The following is a 20045-nucleotide window of genomic DNA, read 5'->3' as shown; positions in this document are numbered from 1 at the left end:
ATATTCGCAATGAATGGCAAAAATGGGCACCCATGCAAACCTCAGCCGCACTTCTCTCGTCGCAACAGGAAGATTGCGACCTTATTGACCCTTCTAACTTTGTTTTGTAGAGGTTATAACTACTTCTGTTCTGCGGTTTGTACTGCAGCTTCTTGATTTGTTGTAATGTATTTACCCACTCCCCTCGGCAATGCAATTGCCTTGAGGGTATTCAAAATAAAAAAAAAGCGGCATACGCAGGGGAGAGGCGAGGGCCCCTCGGCGACTGCTACAATTTATTTTTATTTTATTTTTATTTATCATATACTGCGAACCATTTAAGGTCCAAGCAGGAAAAGTACAGCAAGTTCGAAGGTAAAACAAAGGTGCAACAAAGTTACAACAAAATTGTCACTGGGATACATCAAATGTATAAAAAACACGGAAATCACCATCAAATTTTACTCGTTTCCATAGTGTTTCCTGTTTAGTAAGCTGCGAGGGAGTAACGGAAAGGTGACCCAAGCCTGCTTTTTATGAATTAACTATTACCTATAATTTTTCATCTGTTGCAAGTGGTGCACAAAGCTTACGCAACTTCGACATCTGCTCTCACCACCAAGACCGTCCATTTTGAAATGCCCCGGGAAGACACAGAAAAACGAAGACAACAATCACGAGGGCTATGTTCAGAACGCCTGCTGCAATCCGGGAGTCATTGTTCCTCAATTTTTAATTTATTTTTGGTGGTTCTTTCTTTTTCACTTTTTTATCGTTACCATGGTTCACTATCCTTTCTGTTGGGGTGCAACTCCTCCTTTCCCGCTACTTCCTCCCCCCCCCTTAACATGATATAAGGTCAGAATATTTTACAACCTGAAAGCTTGGAACGTCATGCTGAAGAAGCAGCGCCAGGGGAGCGAGTTCGAAGACAATTTTCGCAGGTTCGGTGACCAGTAATGGAACAAGTAAACGCCCTTACATGTCCCATTGACTCTGGATCAACTAAAGGTGTCAACTAAATGTCGTGTCCTCACTAGTGTACATGTTGCCCGTGTTTCTTCCTTCGTCTCGACTTTCGTTGTGCCTTTCCGATTACAATTTGCAACAGTGGGTGGCCGAGAAATGAGAGCGAATATAAAATTATGTTGGCATCTTTATTTATATTATCTACAATAAAGTGGGAAAAAATATTACAGAAAGAGGAATAGAAGAATGATGGAGGAATAATAATTTGTTAATGTGGCTATCCCCAGTCAATAGAGGAGCTGTCTCTGGCTACTCCAAGCTTTGAAGAATCGATAATGGTTCAGTTACAATGAGAAGGAAAAGGAAAACTCAATGAGAAGGAAAACTCACAAGGAAAAATATCTCTAAAGGACAATATAAACACAGAAACGCCGTGCGCGTAGAGTGCATGAACTGCTGTAAGAAGTATATATACTTATGCAATGTCGGAATATATCCACAGCATGTCCACATCATTCCACAAGATCAATGTACTTGCACTGCATCTAAACCCACATACCTGTCTGGAATAACTACATGTAGATATCATTCATAAGGGGGGATTTAGGTAACTTGGACTAAATAATATAACTGCAAATGTTGATTTTCTGGAAATAATGACTGCGCTAGTAAACTACGACAGAGAGGAGGGGAGACAGCGCGAACGTAATTTATGCCCTCGTTTTCACGCGCAGTCCCTGTTTCATAAGATCATGCACCAACTATCTGGCCACAAGGTCTTATTTTGAAATGATGAATTTTCCAGAACCAAGGTTCTCCAAAATCCCTCAGGTTGGCAATGACCATCTCCGCCTATTTGCAGGTATTGGTTAAATAAAAAACTTCTTAAAACAAGATAAACAAGAAAATAACGGTTGTTGTGGCTAATTATAGTCTTAAAAATCAAAATACGAAGTTTTGCAAAGCGTCCAAAATGAGCACCGAACGCCGACGCTCCTACGAGAATTCATTAAATGATAATGATGAATAAACTTTTATTGAATTCCAATCCGATTTCCTGTGTGGCGCTCCAAATAAATACCGAAAGATACAGGCATGCTGCCAACTTGAGGTAGCGCGTGCCCGCTGCGGCTACGGAACGCAGCTGGGTGATCGCCCATGCGATGGCGGGAAGAACAGCGTGATGCTTGAAAGATAGGCTCCACCGTCCAGCTGTTAGAATTTGGCGCTTTGTCATTAAAGCGTCTAAAAAATCATCCACACTATTGACACTTTCATGGAAACTTGGTAATATAGAATTTTCGGGAGATTTTATCACTGAAAGTTTTAATGTTTTATTTCATTGATTTTCAATGTCTTAACTATGAAATAAGCGTCTGATAGACAACGCTCCCTTAACTCCCCATTAATGACTATTAGTTAATTTGTATCCGAAAAAATCAGCCTTTCTCATTTGAATTAATGAACCGAATTACAAAATAACTCTGGTTACCCTGTTATAACAACTGCATTGCAGTGCCCCAATACATAGGCATGATGTGTATAGCCACACCATTTAACACGGGACTACGTCAATGCATAACACGCCACTTATCCATAGAAGAGTGCCTCACAAAGTTTGCGATTTTGAAACGTTTCCCTATCCCAGTGCTTAGCATGTATAGAAAGTGTCACGCCATGTCTGATGTAAAGAAAGCTTCAAAAAAGGAACAGTCCGGGTTCTTTGGCGTCGTTTTGCACAGAATCTTCCAGATAATAAAAATTGAATAGATAAATCCTTTGCATACCTGCGAACATATATGCAAGGTCCTTTCTCCCAACGAAGTTCCCTCCAGTGAATACGGTTTGATATGTTTTCCTACGTTTCAATCGAACTGGCATTCTGGTCAAAAACTTCGATTCCCTCGTTCCACGGCATCCTTACTCTCTTGCGCACGTGTTGGCTTCAGGCTCGAGTTGCAGTCAAGGTGTGAGGCGCAGAAACAAAAAACGCAGGATAGGTGCAAAGTGATACAGCTGCCAGCAAGAAAGACCATCGCGAACAAGGTCGTTGAATCTCTAATGACCATCCAGCCTCGGTTTATGGGAAATAGCCAACAACGCGGGAATTTATAATCAGAATGCGGGAGGCGCATGCGCCAGCCCCATCTTGGCGCTGCCACATGGTGCGAAGTGCGAAGAAAAGCGACAAAATCAACTGAATCATTAAAACTGTGCCATCTTTTTGTAGACATAACCCACACCCCTTCCTCGTCATCTCACAAAATTAATGGTGCGGGAAATTGTCCTCCTCTTTCAGCAGAACGTCAACCCGTATAATGGATGGCAAGTGTATCCGCAAGTCTAAAAAATGTTGTTTCCCTGAACACCTTACCGTTGAGAAGAAAGCCTGCAATGGCTAATACTTTTTATAACACTGATAATGCCATGACTAACAAATACTTAGCATGGTTTTATGGGACGAATGCTATATAAGCGTGAGGTCAGGAATCAGGATGCTGCCCCTGGGTGATTCTCGGTTGTATTTGGTTAGAGAAGAGAAATTGGACATCTGAGTAAAAGACTATTATGCACATACTAATCAGCGAAGACATTCCCAGAACAAGTTACACGTTCCAAGTAAAGATGTGCAGATTTATTCCCCATGACTAGAGCATCATGACCACTTTAGGGGCCCAGGATGTCATCCGTCCAACTTCGTTGGGCGTCACGCAAGTCAAACTACGCATACCCACTTAGAGGGTTGGACAAGAAGAATTTGTTTTGGTCGTGAATTCCAATTAGGCAAGGCAGCATAGGGGAGCAGAAGAAATGATTTAGTCAGTAACTTCAAGAGAGAGAAAAATGGAAGCGGAGTGGGAAAACAAAAAAAAACAAAACAAAAGTCAACCCGATCCGAATAGTTCTACGACATGAGCCGTCTCTGCAGCGATTGAAGGGACGGCGTGACAGACATCCGTACGGCAGTGGCCCAGCCTCTTTGTGACCCCGAAAAACAAAAACCCTGGAAGAGACAGTGGCAGCTTTAGGCGTCGCAGGCGAGTCTCCAGCTGCCTTCTCCGATGATTCTTGCCGTTTCTCGCTTCGTGGCGCATACCCATGTGCGAGAAGGGACAGAAATCGGGCACTTTGACGGGTTATTGTGCCCGAGTTGATTAAAACAGATAAAGAAAAGCAAAACAGAGAAAAAAATCTAAACAGCAAAATGAAAGTAGCACACGCAAAAAAGAAAAACACAAAAAAGAAACGAAACCACAGAAAAATTCAGGGAAGGCGGCACTCACTTACAAGACTTGAATGGCGAAGCTGTTGCAGGTGAGCATTGCGGGACACATAGTTAAGTTTCAGTATCTTTATTTATTTGCATAATTGCAGTGCTAGTAATCACCCTAATATGCACCGAAGAGGTCGTCGCCTTGTTCGCGTCTAGTGGTGGATGCAAATTCATTCTCAGCATAGTACACTTCAGCCAACTTAACTGGCGAAGCTTGCGCAAAGTCGCGCAAGGCTGGAACCATTTCATTTTACGTGAATACTGATGGACACATAAACTCGCATTTACACAAGTTTGAAATTGTTTAATTGCATGTTCCGTCGTTGCTTTGTACTGCGCTAGTAGCAACCATCATCATATTCATCGATATCGTCGTGTTCCTCGTGCCAAGCATTGCATGCGCGGTAGCGCTAGACGACAGCGCTGGAGTTTTATTCTTTTTTTTTTCTAAAGCCAGTGAGCGAGCCGGAGACTCGGCGGTCGCCGCGAGGCATGCGCTCACGAGCGCTCCGTATTTTCTTGGTATTTTTCCTGCAAATCCGAACTTACGGCTAGCGCAATAGCACCGCTGTTAAAAAAAAGCAAATCACAAATAACTAGAAAATGAACACAACGTACTCACAACAATGACACCAGGGAAACACTGGTGAATCGCTGCTTCGCACTCAGACAGCTTTCACGTTGAATGGAACTCCATCCATTTTTTTTTCGAACAAGCAGGGCCCCAGAGTTTACTTTCTCTTTTAGCAAATTAATGCTGTCTAAGAGATATCGGTCGGAAAAGTAGGGGCTTGGTTTTAGTGTGCCCAAAGTAAAGCTGCTTAATTACAAAAGAGTAGGATCCACTTGCGACTGTTTGCGGCCTCAGCTTATCAGAAAAACGATGCGTTGCCCACGCTTCGTTTCGCACATTTCATTAAAATTTTGTTTCAAAAACGCTCTTTGGGGAATTTTAATGGAAGCCTTGGCACTTTGCTTGTTGATTTTGTTTTTGCCCCAGTATTTTGCCTTTACAAATAGGGTGTTTAGTAATTTTTTGGACAAAGGGGCAGTAGTAGTAGTATAACCTTTTTTTAATAAGGAAGGTCAGTGTGGAAAGCTAGAAAAGAAAGCAAATGAAAGCTCTAACGTTAAGGAGCGAAACTGGTCAGATTAACTAGCAGGGACGAGGAGGACCGCTACCTTGACCCCACCCGGAATCGTTGCAAATCCGCATGAAAGCGTTCCTCTTGTTTCCGCACCACTGCTGTAGTAGCGTGGGTAGAAGAGAAGAACCGCGCAGTGCTCAATCATAACACGCTCGATTGGCCGCTAGAATTTCCTAGTCGGAAGGATGCACTCCATCACCGCCCACAACGGGGGCGAGGAAACGCTCTGTGAACCGTTCCTTGGCTGGTAGAGCACGTTTGAGATATTTTATTAGTTTTCCGTTCTTTTTCTCCGAGCTTTTATTTTGCTTCACGCGGGTGATGTCTACTCCGGTACTCGTTATAAATGGATAAGACACTAGTTGACTGTACACGTTCTGGTGGAGAGCACCCGCCACTAGTGCAGTTAAAAAAAGTGGGTATATAAGGAACTGCTGGGGTAGGCTTCAGTAGCTGCTCGGAAGAGGACTCGGCGCCGACTGGAGATTTTCTTCATATTAACTTTGGAGCAGCTGCCGCCATGCTTGCAAAGGTGGGTTCCACAATGATACTACAAAAGCGCATTTTCCCTGCACTTTCAAACAATACCGTAGTTCAGGTGCACCGCAATGGACACAAAAACCAGTCAATGCCGCCCACAAAGTGAACGTGGCGAACGTCAGCTATTTGCCCAGCATTTCACAAAAAAGGGGGACCTGCGCTGTGACATTGTAAAAATGGAACGTTGTGCTCGCATCGCATGATGCCCCAGCACCGACAGAATTTTTTTGTCACATTTATTCCTCAACATCGTCCTTCCCCGAAATTTTGTTGTTGCCTGTGCGATTTAGTCAATCAAGTGAAGTGTGATGCAGCCAAACTGAAGGATTGTCTTAGAGTGTATAAATTTAATACGACGGCCTGCCTCACCAGTTCTTCTGATCAGAACTGTAGAAAAAATGTGCTTATTTTATTGATGCATGCGGTAGAGTGACCTTCAGCTTGTTGAGGAAATGTGGACAATATGCTGCATTGCAGAGAATAATACATAGATAAAAGGGGGTTCTTATCCCCATTTTTAATTCCCCACCACGTCACAAGCATTAATTAGCAAACCAAATGTTAAACGAGCTAAGCACGTGTAAACAAGAACAAGTTCAAGTGATTTAGCAAATGCAGTGAGGCGTAGATACAAGAGAAGGAATTTTGGGAAAGGTGTCAGCTTCTAACGAGATCGTAGTACAACCATTCTCGCCTTTCTATTGACTGGGCGACAGCAAAGGGGACCCAATTGCCACCTCAACGAAGGCTTACTCGTCAGAAAATAACTATTTGAGCATCTTGCAATGTGGCCCACTGCCCCTTATCCTTGATATATAAAACGCTATGTGATAGCAATGAGACAGCAGTGCTTCTTGTGTTTGCTGGACTGGGTTTTCAATATGAGAGGCGTTCATCTTACGGTTCGTGCTGACTACCATCTGTGTCATGCACACATGAACGTAGAAGACAAGCGGAATATAATAATTACTTATGCGACCGTATTTCAGTGCACATGCGCAATAGACAAATGACTTAATGTCAAACACATCCACAGGTACTTTTCCTGTTTCTAGCCAGCGTGACGTTCGGTCAGCGACTCGAAGAACCCGTCGACGTAAGTACATCTTGCTAACATATAGTACATATACTGGCGTCGAATGTATGTTGTTTGAGCCATAAATCAACATGCCTAATGAACAGTACTTACTAGCGTATCGTGGTCGCTACCGCTCATATAACTGCCTATCATATATTTCTCCTTTGTATTTTCGGTGATCCATACCTCAGAGGCAAGTGCCGTTATAAAAGGGGGACGTCGTACCAGCTACGCATATTTGTACGAATCTCTTCATTATACAAACAGAGAACAAGAAAAAATTGTAGTAGCCACTGTTAATTTTTTCTGATTGTTATAGCGGGACTAGAATATAGCTGGCAGGCTTCTACATATAAAAGCCGAAATTCGTCTGCTGCCCTAACGCCTGGAATGGAGTCCATGTTGGACGGAGCCATGTTGATAGTAGAGACCACTGTGAGCAGGAGGGTGCGAGCTTGGGGGGGCGGGGGGGGGGGGGGGGCGAGGGGGGGGTGTTGATTACATCACCGCATGAAAGGGTAGAGGGTGCCCGGAGCCTCGCAGAAGCGGCGTTGCGGGGAGTAGAGGGCGGGGGCCAGAATGTAGGCACTAATTGTGTGGGAAAGGTGTTAGCTTGGATGCCTCGGAGGTGACCCACCCCTCCCCCCTCTCTGACCTTCTCCTGTGTGCAGTGGTAGAGGGCGCTGTCCCGCTCGGCCCTTACGACCAGCTTTGGCTGGTGAAGAGACTACGAAGCTGGATGTACTCAACGGGTCCGGAATAAGGACTGTTCTCCAGGGCAGACTGCTCTACAAAGACGTTCATTCGTCCTCTTCTTCCACTAGGAGAAACTATTGGGTAGGGCTCATGGGCTTGCTGAAAAATGCGAAGTAGGCTCTGCAATTACGTTATTCAGTGCTGTTTATTTCACTGATGACAAAATTAATTGCATAGACAAGCATGCTGTCAGTGTCTACTTTTAAACTCCTTTCAGCGCTGGTGCAAAATTTCAGCTTAGAATGACGCCAAAAGACGCAGAACCGCGAGAACTCTTAAGAAGTGCCTGCTGTGGTGTCTGACTGATAGGTGGTTGACGAATTAGTAGAACGCGGCGATGGGAATATTATTTTGTATTGCGTCCTTTGTTCCACGCAGTACGAGAGATTAATCCGTTAGCGCCTAATTTTCGCGAGTAACTAAGTGCGGTGGCCCTTAATTACTTTTTGCGTCAACAGTGCGCAACTAAAAACACCTAATTTTACACTAGGCTCAACTACTTTTACCAACCCTGGCCGTCAACTTCTGTCAACCACTTCCGTCAACTTAGTCAACCCTGCCACCAGCGTAGTTTGTGCTGTTTATATCTCTTTATAACATCCTCCCGCAGCCACCACACCCGTACAGCTTTTCGTACGACTTCACGAACGAGTTCGGCACACGGCTCGCTCAAGCAGAGAGTGGAGACGAAAACAATGTGAAGACGGGGACTTACTCGTACTCGGAAGCGAACGGCATCTACCGCACGGTGAACTACATTGCCGACAAGGACGGATTCCGCGTCACAGTCGACACAAACGAACCGGGAACGAAGTCATCGGCGCCGGCCGACGTCATCATCAACTCGCAGGTAGGCCTGATAACGGGAATACCCAGTACAGTGTTATGGAAGGCGATTGTACATCAAATTAAGAAATCAAAGCCCCTTTCTTATAAGAAAGATGGTTAAAACGCGAACCTGCTTTGACCATGTCAGAATTGAGTAATCGGATAGACGTCCGCTTCATAAATCGAGGGACCCCGGTTTGATTCCGACCACGGCAAGTAATTTTTCACGAGGCGCTTGATGTTCCTTTGCTTACCATCATCATTGTTTTGTAAATCCCTTGTTTAAAATTGCCTTTCCTACAGTGAGTTTGCACGTGACATCGAATGCCATCAGTAAGGCATACAAAGCTTCGCTTTAATAATGAGCGGAGCAAACCAATGTGCATGTACAGTTTAACTTAGAGGACAACTAGGGTGGCAGCCTCAATTTTAACATTGTACATTTCCTGTCACAAAAAGAAATTGTCCTTTACCTTCGACCGAAACGTGCACCCAGGCTGGTTATTTGTGTGCTTGAGCACAACAACAACGAAAACAGGAGGTCACAGTCAAGGCTGTAATCATTAAGAAGCAGCCGTAGGGATGTGACTGGACAGATATTAAAAAAGAGAGGCGACGCACTTAGACATAGTTTGTGCAGCCAATGTGGTGGTGGTGGTTATTGTGTGGTATCAGGGGCGGGGGGGGGGGGTATCCCCGGCTGGATATGTCGGCAATCGCTCCGCCCAAGCTCCTCCTAATTAGCCAATGGTAGTGTCCTTTCACCACGAGTTCGCCAGTTCCGTCTCCTGAAGAAAGCTTCGTAGAAGGCTCGACACGTCCCTGCGCAGTATCCAATGACCCCTTGGGAAGACGATGTGGTTCAGGGTGTTGGGTGGGGCTGCCAACTTTTGAACAGCTGAGAGCATTGCAGTCCGCTCGACATCATGCTCTGGGCCATAAATTACATAGGGGTGTACATTCCCTATCAGAGCACATGACACACAGGCGATATCACGAGGCCCACCTTGAATATCCATGCTCCTTTTGTGGATAACATTGGGTTTGCGTATGCAGTTGTGCACGACGTTCCTTTTCAGCCCCTTTTGGAGCACATGTGAACGCTTGGTAAAACAGGGAATAACTGAGTGGTTGCCACAGAATAAAAAAGGTTAGGCCTCATAGAGAAGCCACCTATCCTTGCGGTAGCAACATTTGCAAGTGACGTTAACGATGTATGTTAAGGATGTTAACGAGCTTTGAAGAAAAATATTGATAACAGGCGCACTTTCTCGTCCAGGCCGCCGATGTGCCTCCGCAAACAGTGACTGCGGCCCGAACTCCAAGCGTCGTCGCCGCTCCAGCACCAGCCCCTCCCACAGTCGCGGCGGTTCAACCGGCCAGATACGTGGCGCCCATCACCATCCAGCGGGCAGCGCCCGTGCGTCTCAGGGTGCTTCGGCCGACACCCGCCAATGTCCCTGCCGCGCCGGCACCGCTGAGTCGAAACGGCGGTGGGAACAGCGCGGCGTCATTCACACTTGGAAACAACCCGCCGCTATCGTACACCCTAGGCAGGAACCCATGACGCGCCAGCCTAATAATGCCGTAAACTGCGTCGCATCAGCACCTTATGATACAAGTACACATAAGCCGACATCTTTTCTCTACAGCCCTTGGCGTCGCAGGCCTCATTGTACAGCGAGAACGTCACGAAGCTCGCGACATGTGCCCAAATGTTACCGACTTACCTCCGACATCGGTGCTTCCGGTACAGTTGCTTTTCAGCTTATTCTCAAACCGTGCATCCAAAACTTGAATGTACGCGAATTTCCTGAATAAATCAAGCTACTTGAGAGGGAAACATGGGGGACGCGCAAACACAGATACACGCACACAAAAAAGAACGTTGGTCTCGCATGGACAGCTGCCAAAGCAACGTGCCGAATTTAAACCATGCTTCACAGGCCTAATTTACGGGGGAAGAAATCAAATCGCCGTAATAAACAGCTTTCTGCAACAAAACTCGTCTTTTGTATATTTATGTTTCTACCATCATACAACAAGCATACAACCGACCTCAAATAAAATAAAACACAACAAAACAAAACAAATATCAGCGTTTTCTCCCTCAGTTATGCGAATAAATTCACACGGAAATCCCATTGGCGTGTTCGCGAATGCTGCAGAAATGAGCGCTCGCATAGCCATCAGTATTACGGAAAGAAATGCGACGTACTAACTTAAAGTCCCTTAAAAATTGTAACTGAGCATGCCTTTGAGTAGACTTGCAAAATAAAACTTGGTAGGGCTGCAGTTTTATTTAGCGAAGCTTGGTATAAAGCAGCCGTTAACAGGCCTTCTCATGAACTCGAGCGGCTCCCGAAGCGTAGTGGTATAACCTCCTTTGCTGCAAAACACAATTGCAAACTACCTACAAAAACTCTGAAGAGATCTTTCACAATTGCTGAAAGGGCGCGGAGAACTCATCTGCTGAATCAGGCCTACGAGAGATAGTTCATTGAAATCGTTATAAATCAACACCGTTTCGAAGCTGCTATTACCAGTATATTTCAACGACGCGCATCAGCACCACTGCTTTGTGTGCTCAGAAAACGTTGGTGCATGCTAAAAAAGTAGAAGTCGCTTTTAAATCGCATCTAAACACATGTATACCAAATAAAAATTTTCATGCTTACGGAACACTTCTGGCGTAATCCGTAATGCAACTTGCTTCATAGTAAAAGCCCTCTTCCCCAATGCTTCTATTCTAACTGGAAGGCCACCGATCATTGAAACGTCATTACTGAGTGGACGGCGATATAACCTCGGATGGCGGCTGTATGGGTTTTGAAAGTGTCTCCAACGAACCCTTCTTAGCATCACATTATAATTGAGGGATCACTCTGAGACGACAGGCACCTGGCGTGCAGCGGTTTCTAACGCCGAGTTGGAATAAGTTGTCGGTAAGGAAGTGGATTTCGTTAACTGAACGTGGTCTTTCATGTTTTGCTTCAAATTTTCCCTAATTTGCGATTGTTAAGCAATATCAACAGGAACGAACCATGCTGCCAATGCTACACTCTAAACGGAAATACTCCGGATAGGGTCTAAATTGCTTGTCCTCTGGCGTGCTCCGTATACGCAGTTCTATTTACTCCGCTAGGAGGGAGTATCTAGTAAACTCCCCTAAGGGTGCGAGCGTTTGCACACATCTAGGGGAGTATTTTTGCTCTTATTACTCCGCTGAGGAAGGGAGCTTTTGGGGGCATTTAGCGAAGTATTTCGTGCTGTCTATTACTCCGTTGAAGAGGAATTTTTTGTGACTTTTAGTGAAGTATTTAAGCGGCGAGCGTGTTTAAGCATCCGGAGGAGTATTTTGTGTCACGTAAAGCTCCGCCCCGAATAAGTGTTTTTGAGTGTCTGGTGAAGTATTTTATTTTCAAAAACTGCGCTGATCAGGGCAGTACCGAGACTTGCAAATAACAAAACAGACATTTATTTCATTGTAAACTTCACGTCAACTTCAACTTCAAAATAGAACAAATAGCACGTCAACTTCAAAATAGAAAAAAATATTTGCGTTCAAAAATACATCAGCTGATACTCAAACATATAGATGGAACACGAATAAATACGATAATGGAGACTAAGTCACATCGAGAAATTAATCCCATGAAACTCAAATGAAATACGAATCAGTTGAAACATGAAACATGGTAGAAAATATGTGTGGCTAGAAGCCATACGGTGGCCCAGTGGGGTTGTGCTACTGAGCCCAAGAATGGTGGTGCGATGCTGGCCACACCGGAGTTTTTCAGATTAACGCGAGAAACAGTAAATCTCGAGCGTCAATATTTTCGCCATGTAAAAAATCCCCACGCGGAACCCTCCATTACGGCGCTCCCCATATTCATAGCAGCATGGGCCCGTTGAAACCGCGAAATATTTTGTTTGCAGCTCCAAAGTAAGCCCATCACATCTGCTCCTATTCTACGTACTAATTAGCGCGAATTCCAACGAAAGTGAACAGACGCAGTAAAGCGGAAGCTAGACCACTTCCCTATTTAAACCACGTGATGTATTGAAAAATAAAAACAGAAACCTGATGGGAAATCAGCTCCATATTTGGCGAGTATGATTATTACCAAGTTTTAAACACAGTTTAGAAGAATGAAATGACTAGCCACGTCAGAAACAACGACAACGGAAAAGGTAACTGAATTCAAAACAGCGCAGACAATACGAAAAAACCACACACACACGACGTCCCAATACAATAAATCGAGGACTCACCAAAAATAATAATAAATAAGCAGGGTATTCAGATATGAGGAAAATGAGGAAATATCACCAAGCCCGAAGAAAAGAAGATGTTTAACTACGAGAAGGTAAACAAGATGACGACATTGGAATGCGCGCAGGAACCTACGTAAAGTGCACATGTTTTCAGAACCAGTCAACTTGCTTTGTGGGCGTATATCCCCCTTCTTTTAATCGCGTTACTTAAATGGTGGGGGCGCGCGGCAGTGCCTTGGTGTGCACGGTACGGCGTTCGTGAACGTTCCAAGAAAACGGCGGGGAGATGTTCTCCCCGCGGGACGGAGGGTGAAGCGGGCGATGTCTGCTTGAAGCAACACCATCGCAGCGTATTTACGGTGTATTTAGAGCTTTTTTGGCACTGAAAACTCACGGATGTAAAGGAGGAAGAACGACTTTAGGCCAATAAAAACAAATAAAAACAAATAAAAACAAAACCAATAAAAACAAATAAACATGTATAACTACTTGTACAATCATGTGCTGTTTACAAAAAAAAGTGAACTTAACACTGCAAACGATGGGGCTATTGCGGTAAAGCCTAGCTTCTCTTTGACCGACTCCTCTTAGTTTGAAGCAAAGTGCAGCTCCTGGAATATAACTTTATGAAGAATGAAGGCGGGTCGCTCTTAGCAAATGATTGCAGCCAGACACAAACACGTTCAATTTTACGCCACCACCACCACGTCACACTTTGCGACGGTAGCATCTTTAAGTCGAAATTGCAATTACAGGCAGTGAGAAACATCACGGCGTTAGCTGGCTATATCGAGTATGCACCTACCGCAGTACAAAGTACAGACATAAGCCTTCCTACTGTTTTCGACATCCATCTTGCTGTGTAGGGAGATTGGTTGCTTTCACAACGAAACACTTTTATGCGTCGATGAGTCGTACGCTCGTTGTTGAACTGATCGCCACTTGAAGAATCCTGTTCGTGCTCCCGCACTCAGCCACCGCCACATTCCACCACCGCGAAGCGAACGCGCGCACCACACAATGCGTCGGGAACAGTCTGGGTTGATCTTGCTGATACATTCCCTTCCTGTATGCCGTTTAAGCAGCAAGGTCGTCTCTTTTTGGAAACTGCACGCGACAAGCCACGCTTTCTATATCGGAGCTCGCTATCTCGCTGCACGTCCACCGGGAGCAGCGGCCATCTTGACGACTGCCCTCTCGTTTGCGCCGAGCTCTCGCGAGAGGCTTTTCCTTTAACTCCGCTCGTAGTCGGAGCTTTTTCTGGTATGAATCTACCCAGCCGGAGTTTTCTTGGGGGTTATGTGAATTAACCCCGTCCTCGGTGGGAGCAATGGTATGTCATCGCTTCGTAATTGCACCGTCACAAGGTTGACGGAGTGCTTAGGCGTACAGTGCTTTATACACTACGCAGCACGAAGTAAGTGTTGCAGTGCTGGCGGATTTACCGGAGCATACACCTAATGAAACTCCCCATTCGACTTGTTTTCATTTTCTGTGTAGCGTTGGAAAATTTGGTATGCTATATTATACGTATCATTGGGTGGTAGTTAACCTTTTCGATTTGTGGGCTTCGCGCAGCTGGCTGGTTGGCACATCAGAAACCTCTGGGCAATTCTGGTTTTCCACGGTGAGCCGAAGGTGCTTCCCCCGGAAAAAAACTAAAGCTGTTTTGTGTTGCGCTGGAACTCTTACAAAAGTACAGCGGAAAATAGGCGGGGAACACCTCAATCAGGTAGGGAGGCGAAAGTTCGAGACATTCAGGCCAATGCCAGGTTCTACAGAAATGCCGCTTAACGACACTCAAGTGATCCAGACGGAATGGAATATATACATCATAGCGTGCTCCGCAAGGAACCAGTGCTTGCACGCCGTGCATGGCCTGGAAGGTGGACTGTGGCCCCGTCCATGTACCAGTACTTATAGCGCAACGGTTAGACCAAAAGAACCTACGCGAAGTGAGGTTAACATTGGCGAGGGCGTACCTTTTTGACGTGGTCCTTTTATCGGACTCTGGTAGAGCACCTTCTTGGTTTGTAGGAACCACATCATCCTCAGCGCAATGCGTCAACTATCATCATGAGCCACACAGACATGCTTCATAATCGAAGACGTGTGGCCCCGGCATGCAGACCAAGACACGCGCTACAGAACAGCTACCCCGTCTCTTAATCCCCGACATGGGTATGTTCCATCAGCGAAGAAGCAACAACAACAAAAGTCATGAACGCAGCCCTGGTCTAACAGTACCGTCGCCCCTCCCACATTCATCCGCACTTACTCAGCTCTATTAGATATATAGGGGGACAGAGATTCGTGCACAAGTTGTTCTTATAAGTGATGATCCACCCCTCTCCGCCTGTGGTGACCATGCCAGCAGGCCGCATACATGGCGATTTGGGACCAACTGTCCCGTAGTTTCTGCCGCGCTATCTCAGAGGGCGGTTTATCAAACTGGAGAGAGCCTTGCGACTGAACCTCCTCACCGTGCAGGCTACCAAGCATTATACCCTCAAGGAGACGCTATTGAATAGACACATTTACGTCGTCCCTACTAAGACCTCCGCCCTGCCGTGCAGGTTCAGGGGTGACACGCCGTTGGCTGCAGGTCTCCAGGTGCCCATATAGCCCTCGCAACCTGTGCGGTCTCACCGGTAGCTCCGGTGTCTACGCGCACGTCGCCATCTCTTCTCCCTGACGTCAAAGTGCTGGCCCCCATTTACACTAAGGGTCAGGTTACTACACTATTATTACCAGCGTGATAACCTCTGACGCCCACCGTACCCACTGCTACCATGCCGTTCCAGCGTAGGGGGGAGCCACACTTTGCCGCGACGTCAATCACGGAGTTGCCTCGGCCTGGTACGACCATTCTCTACGACCACTGCTTACCAGACCATACACTTGCTTCCGGGCCGCATTCCCCGATTTTTTAGGACATCGCTATGAACAGCGACATTACGACCACACAATTCCTCTTAGCGCCCACCGGATCGGACCCCCAGCACTGTGTTACATGTCGAGCGCAATGCCACCTGCCGCATGTATTTGAACAGCGAAGGTACCCTACTTATTTGGACACCTGGCTTGCACACAACAGGTTTGAACATTAACTTTCAGTGGGTTCATAAAACTGGTAGTGAGAACCTGCAGTAATGAAAATATATTTCGATAACTGCGTTTTTTGATAAAATGTCTATATAGCTATGTTCATGAGTAACAGTATTGTTGAGGTGTGAGGTACTAAGGGATGCATGCACACGCAAGAAACGGCAACGACAAGCACTACGCTTACAATAGAAGAGCCCGTATAGTTCGCCCGGAGGAGGCTCATAATAGACTAGTAATCTAGTGGCACGCTCACATCAACAGGAACACGCAGCACTCACCTAAATACTTCATCTTACACCGTGGTGTGTCTGCGACTGACCTCATGATAGCCGACGGGAGCAAGAATAAATTTCACTACGCCTATTCATCGTTAATGAAAATAAGAAAATGCGCGTGCGCAGCCATGATGTCATCGCAAGGACGTCCAAATAGCCACGGCCTTTCATCTCTCATCGGCGAATGCGTGCGTAACAAAACGGCATACTCCCATCTCCTTTCTTTTCCTGGCGCATCACGATCAGATTCTGAGCTCATTTGCGGAAGCAAGTACGTCGTTGCGCTTTTAAAGGAAGGTAGGTTCTCAAAGAAAGTGAAAAGGCAACGTGGCAGCAGGTCACCCCTGCATACAACGAATGATTCCCCTCCTCAGCTGGCCCTGTGTCGATTGCTCTCAAGCACGCTATGACGCCAGACTCTCACGAGGTCCGTCGTTTGAAAACACAAACCTCGCTCCGGCTCTTGGCATATCGTCCGTGCGCCCACGACAGTAAAAGGGCCGTAATGGCGAATTTGCACGTGCGCGAAAGAAAGAGCGAGAGCAAAGCAGTGACAGGATCTGGAGAGGGCCAAGCCCGATGCGATCGCGGTACACAAAAGAAATTCAGCGAAGCTCCATAAACGAAGCTGGCCCATTCCCCGCGATTAACTTTCGAAGCGGCCAGATGCTATCGTCCATAAAACCTTCGGGACGCGCTAACGGGCCCCTACTTCTCGTAAATATTGTCTGCCAATGCTGCTATAATTGAGGTCAGAGGCCACTGTTCCGAAACTCCTTCCTTTCTTTGTGGATGCCCTGGCTCCTCACAACGATGCTCACGTGTGCACTCGACGTTACGTGCGAATTGCGTGAATAAGAAATGACCGGCGTATAAAAGGAGGGCGGTCGTCAAGAAAACCGCGCGAACGAGTTGTCCTGACAGCGTGTGTTCCCAGAAGTCGCTTCCGCTGCACCCACACCGACCATGCTCCGAAAGGTGGCGGAACTTCGTTTCTACCTCAGTCGAATCCTGCAGCCGAGTTTGAAGCGCTCTTACGCGATATGTTTGTCGCGTTGCAGGTGCTGCTCCTAGGATGCCTTGCCGCCTACGCAACGGGACAAGTCGTGGTACAAGCTGTGAGTACATTGTGACTGCACTGATCTTCCTATTCATGCCCTATAGGATAAAATTTTCTCACAAGTGCTGATGAACAAGAGCAATTACCAGACGCATCAAAATTTCCCCTGTGTAGTGTTAGCATAAACTCATTAGTGTGCTATTATTTCTAAAATTTGATAAATGCTAGTTCATGCTATCACTGTTTTTATGACTGACGTAAATAATTCATGCGCACTTTTCCCACCTTTGCAATTAATTTACGTTCATTAACAGATGGGATTTGAACGGGACCAGATATCACAGGAGCCGTACCCTAGTAAATGTTTAATGGGTAGCGGAATACTAATCAGGCGACTTTTAAAGGGGCTGAAGCGATTTGTAGCTTCGCAAAAGGTCGCGTGTTCGATTCCGGGCCACGGAGGGCTTGTTTCTGGGGATGTGAATTAATGCAACATCCCTAAGTAAAATTATCTGCATGTGATTTCACCTCACTGTAAAAACACCTGGTAGGCTAGACATAACCTGATCGTTTCAAACAAGAATTCTGAATTTCATACGCAACCGTGCCTACTAGATGCAAAAAACCGGCGATGAACGAGTATCCGAGTCGAGGCCAAAGTACGGATAACAGCAGTGTTGATTGATTGATAGTGGGTTTTAACGCGCCGACGCTGCACAGGCGATGAGGCGCGCCGCAGTGGAGGGCTCCGTATAAATTTTGACCCCCTGGGGATCGTTTACCTGCGCCAAAATCTCGAACACACGGCGTTGTCGCTTTTCCCCATTTCAACAGGAAAGCGGCCATCGCGGCCGGGAATCGAACCCGTGTCCTCGGGCCCAGCAGCGCAACGCCATGACTACTGAGCCACCGCGGCATGTGATAACAGCAGTTTGTCGAAGCAGGATGTGCGGATTTTATTGCTGGGTTTCGTAGCATGCTGTATACGTGAGTTCATATAGGAGAACGCCAGAATTTAGGTACGATGCCGTTGTTTTTCAAATGTATCACCTAAAACTCGCGCTGTTTTGTCGAAAAGAATAGAGAGAAAACAGGGGAAAAAGCTCAAATGATTGAACAAAGTATTGCAACATTGTGTTTCGACCTTTTTGTAAACGGTGGCCTTCCGAATTTGAATCCTCCCCTTTTCTCGAGATGGCAACCCAGTACCCACGTAAAACCGGGATGCGTGTAATGACCACCAGGTGCTTCCTGCGCTTCTCTCCTCAGCCCGTGCACGTGGATGAGCCCCCGCAGCCGTACAGCTTCAGCTACGACCACACCGACGAATTCGGCACGAGGACTACGCGCGAAGAGACGAGCGATGAAAACAACAACAAGGTCGGCTCGTACAGCTTCACGGACGCCTACGGCATCTCGCGTACCGTTCGGTACGTGGCCGACGCCAGCGGTTTCCACGCCACCATCGAGACCAACGAGCCCGGCACACGCACCTCGAACCCGGCCGACGCGACGATCACGTCGTCGGCCGTCGAACCGCCGCCCACCGCCGCGGCCGCCGTGCACGCCCCGGTAGCGGTGCACGCCGTTCACGCTGAACCAGTGGCCATTCACGGAACGCCGGTAGCCGCTCACGGAGCGCCGGTTGCTGTTCACGCTGTTCACGGCGCACCAGTGGCTTTGCACGCGGCCCCCGTCACGTTTGCGGAGGCTCACCATGCGGTTCCTGTGACCCTGGGTCGCGCCAAGAGTAGGCGTTGAAACACGACGACGTGAGGCATGACCCGCTTTCCAACCACATTCTTAAAGTTGATTCCCCCGATTGGTTTCCTTGTATGTCACGCTCAAATACACTCCGCTCCTTAAAACATCGAAACACCGCTAACAGCATGTCACAGTCATGCGGGTTTACCTATGCCGTTGTCTTTACCCTTCCCTTGTTTAGACGTACTTTGTGTATTTTCCCGCGTCTTGTCACGTGTCCTGATACTCTAAAACTCGTATTCCGATTTTTTGTTCTTTTTCTAATATCTGTCGTGTAAGTTGCTTCACTTGGGACCCTTGTGAATCTCGCTTTCTAACTTTGAAGCTTCTAAGTCTAAATGTTAGAAGCAGAAGAGGCTTAAAGCTTGCAAAGTGTTAGACGCTTTGCAGTAGGCATACATGTGCTCAATCACTAACCCAAGCTCTCAATTATACGAGCCGGAAAGGCTGCAAAATTAAGCGCAAGAACGACACCAACGGCAACGAGTGACCGGCTTCGTCTTTTTGATTCCTCATGCTGAGTCGTATCACACTGGCTTTATTGACATTCACGGACTAACTAGAACAACAATCTGCTTCACAAGCCCAAACAAGCCCACCAAACATGTATCACACTCATATATCCACAAGCACACCAAACATGCATTACACACTTACCGTAATTACCCGATTCTAACGCGCCCCCAATTCTAACGCGCACCCTATTTTCCTAGCAAAAAAACCGAAAGAACTTGCACTTCCGATTGTAATGCGCAGGGAACTTTGTGAGCAAGAAAAACGAATGCGAGATGAACAGGCGATTTATTTCTCGAAGTAATGCCACCCATCTCCCTCCTCGTCGCTCTCCGCTGACCACAACCTCTCGTCCTCGGTGCCGTCAAGCGTGTTCGCGATGCCAAACTTCATAACGAACGTTCAACCATGATCGATGGGATCGTTGCCCACGCCTCGCACGCCCATCCTGCGAACTTCTCCAGAGGCGCACGCT

The 20045-nt window shown here is 46.6% G+C and overlaps 2 protein-coding genes across 2 annotated transcripts; both read left to right on the top strand.

Annotated features, from left to right (window-relative positions):
• Positions 1–5760: 5760 nt before the first annotated feature.
• Positions 5761–10468, top strand: LOC144167658 (uncharacterized). Its single transcript, XM_077696848.1, has 4 exons — positions 5761–5902; positions 6947–7006; positions 8355–8594; positions 9852–10468. Exons 1-4 carry the CDS (start codon positions 5891–5893, stop codon positions 10137–10139), a joined length of 600 nt encoding a protein of 199 aa, XP_077552974.1. The 5' UTR covers positions 5761–5890; the 3' UTR covers positions 10140–10468.
• A 6565-nt stretch (positions 10469–17033) lies between these two features.
• Positions 17034–19707, top strand: LOC144167657 (cuticle protein 16.8-like). The gene is made up of 3 exons (XM_077696847.1): positions 17034–17211; positions 17295–17351; positions 18563–19707. The coding sequence occupies exons 1-3, from the start codon at positions 17200–17202 to the stop codon at positions 19052–19054; spliced, it is 561 nt and encodes a 186-aa protein (XP_077552973.1). The 5' UTR covers positions 17034–17199; the 3' UTR covers positions 19055–19707.
• Positions 19708–20045: the final 338 nt, after the last annotated feature.

The sequence above is a fragment of the Haemaphysalis longicornis genome, unplaced genomic scaffold (genome assembly GCF_048455015.1).
Source record: "Haemaphysalis longicornis isolate Haplotype H1 unplaced genomic scaffold, Haemaphysalis longicornis Haplotype H1 scaffold_2, whole genome shotgun sequence".
Lineage (NCBI taxonomy): Eukaryota > Metazoa > Arthropoda > Arachnida > Ixodida > Ixodidae > Haemaphysalis > Haemaphysalis longicornis.
Note: the sequence above shows the minus strand (reverse complement) of the source record. Positions and strands in the feature narration are given on the sequence as shown.

Bases quoted from the DNA above. Each gene is read 5' to 3' on its own strand.
- LOC144167658 (XM_077696848.1), top strand. The intron at 7,007-8,354 runs GTAAGTACATCT...ATCCTCCCGCAG, and splicing joins GACTCGAAGAACCCGTCGAC to CCACCACACCCGTACAGCTT. The intron at 8,595-9,851 runs GTAGGCCTGATA...TTTCTCGTCCAG, and splicing joins ACGTCATCATCAACTCGCAG to GCCGCCGATGTGCCTCCGCA.
- LOC144167657 (XM_077696847.1), top strand. The intron at 17,352-18,562 runs GTGAGTACATTG...TTCTCTCCTCAG, and splicing joins GACAAGTCGTGGTACAAGCT to CCCGTGCACGTGGATGAGCC.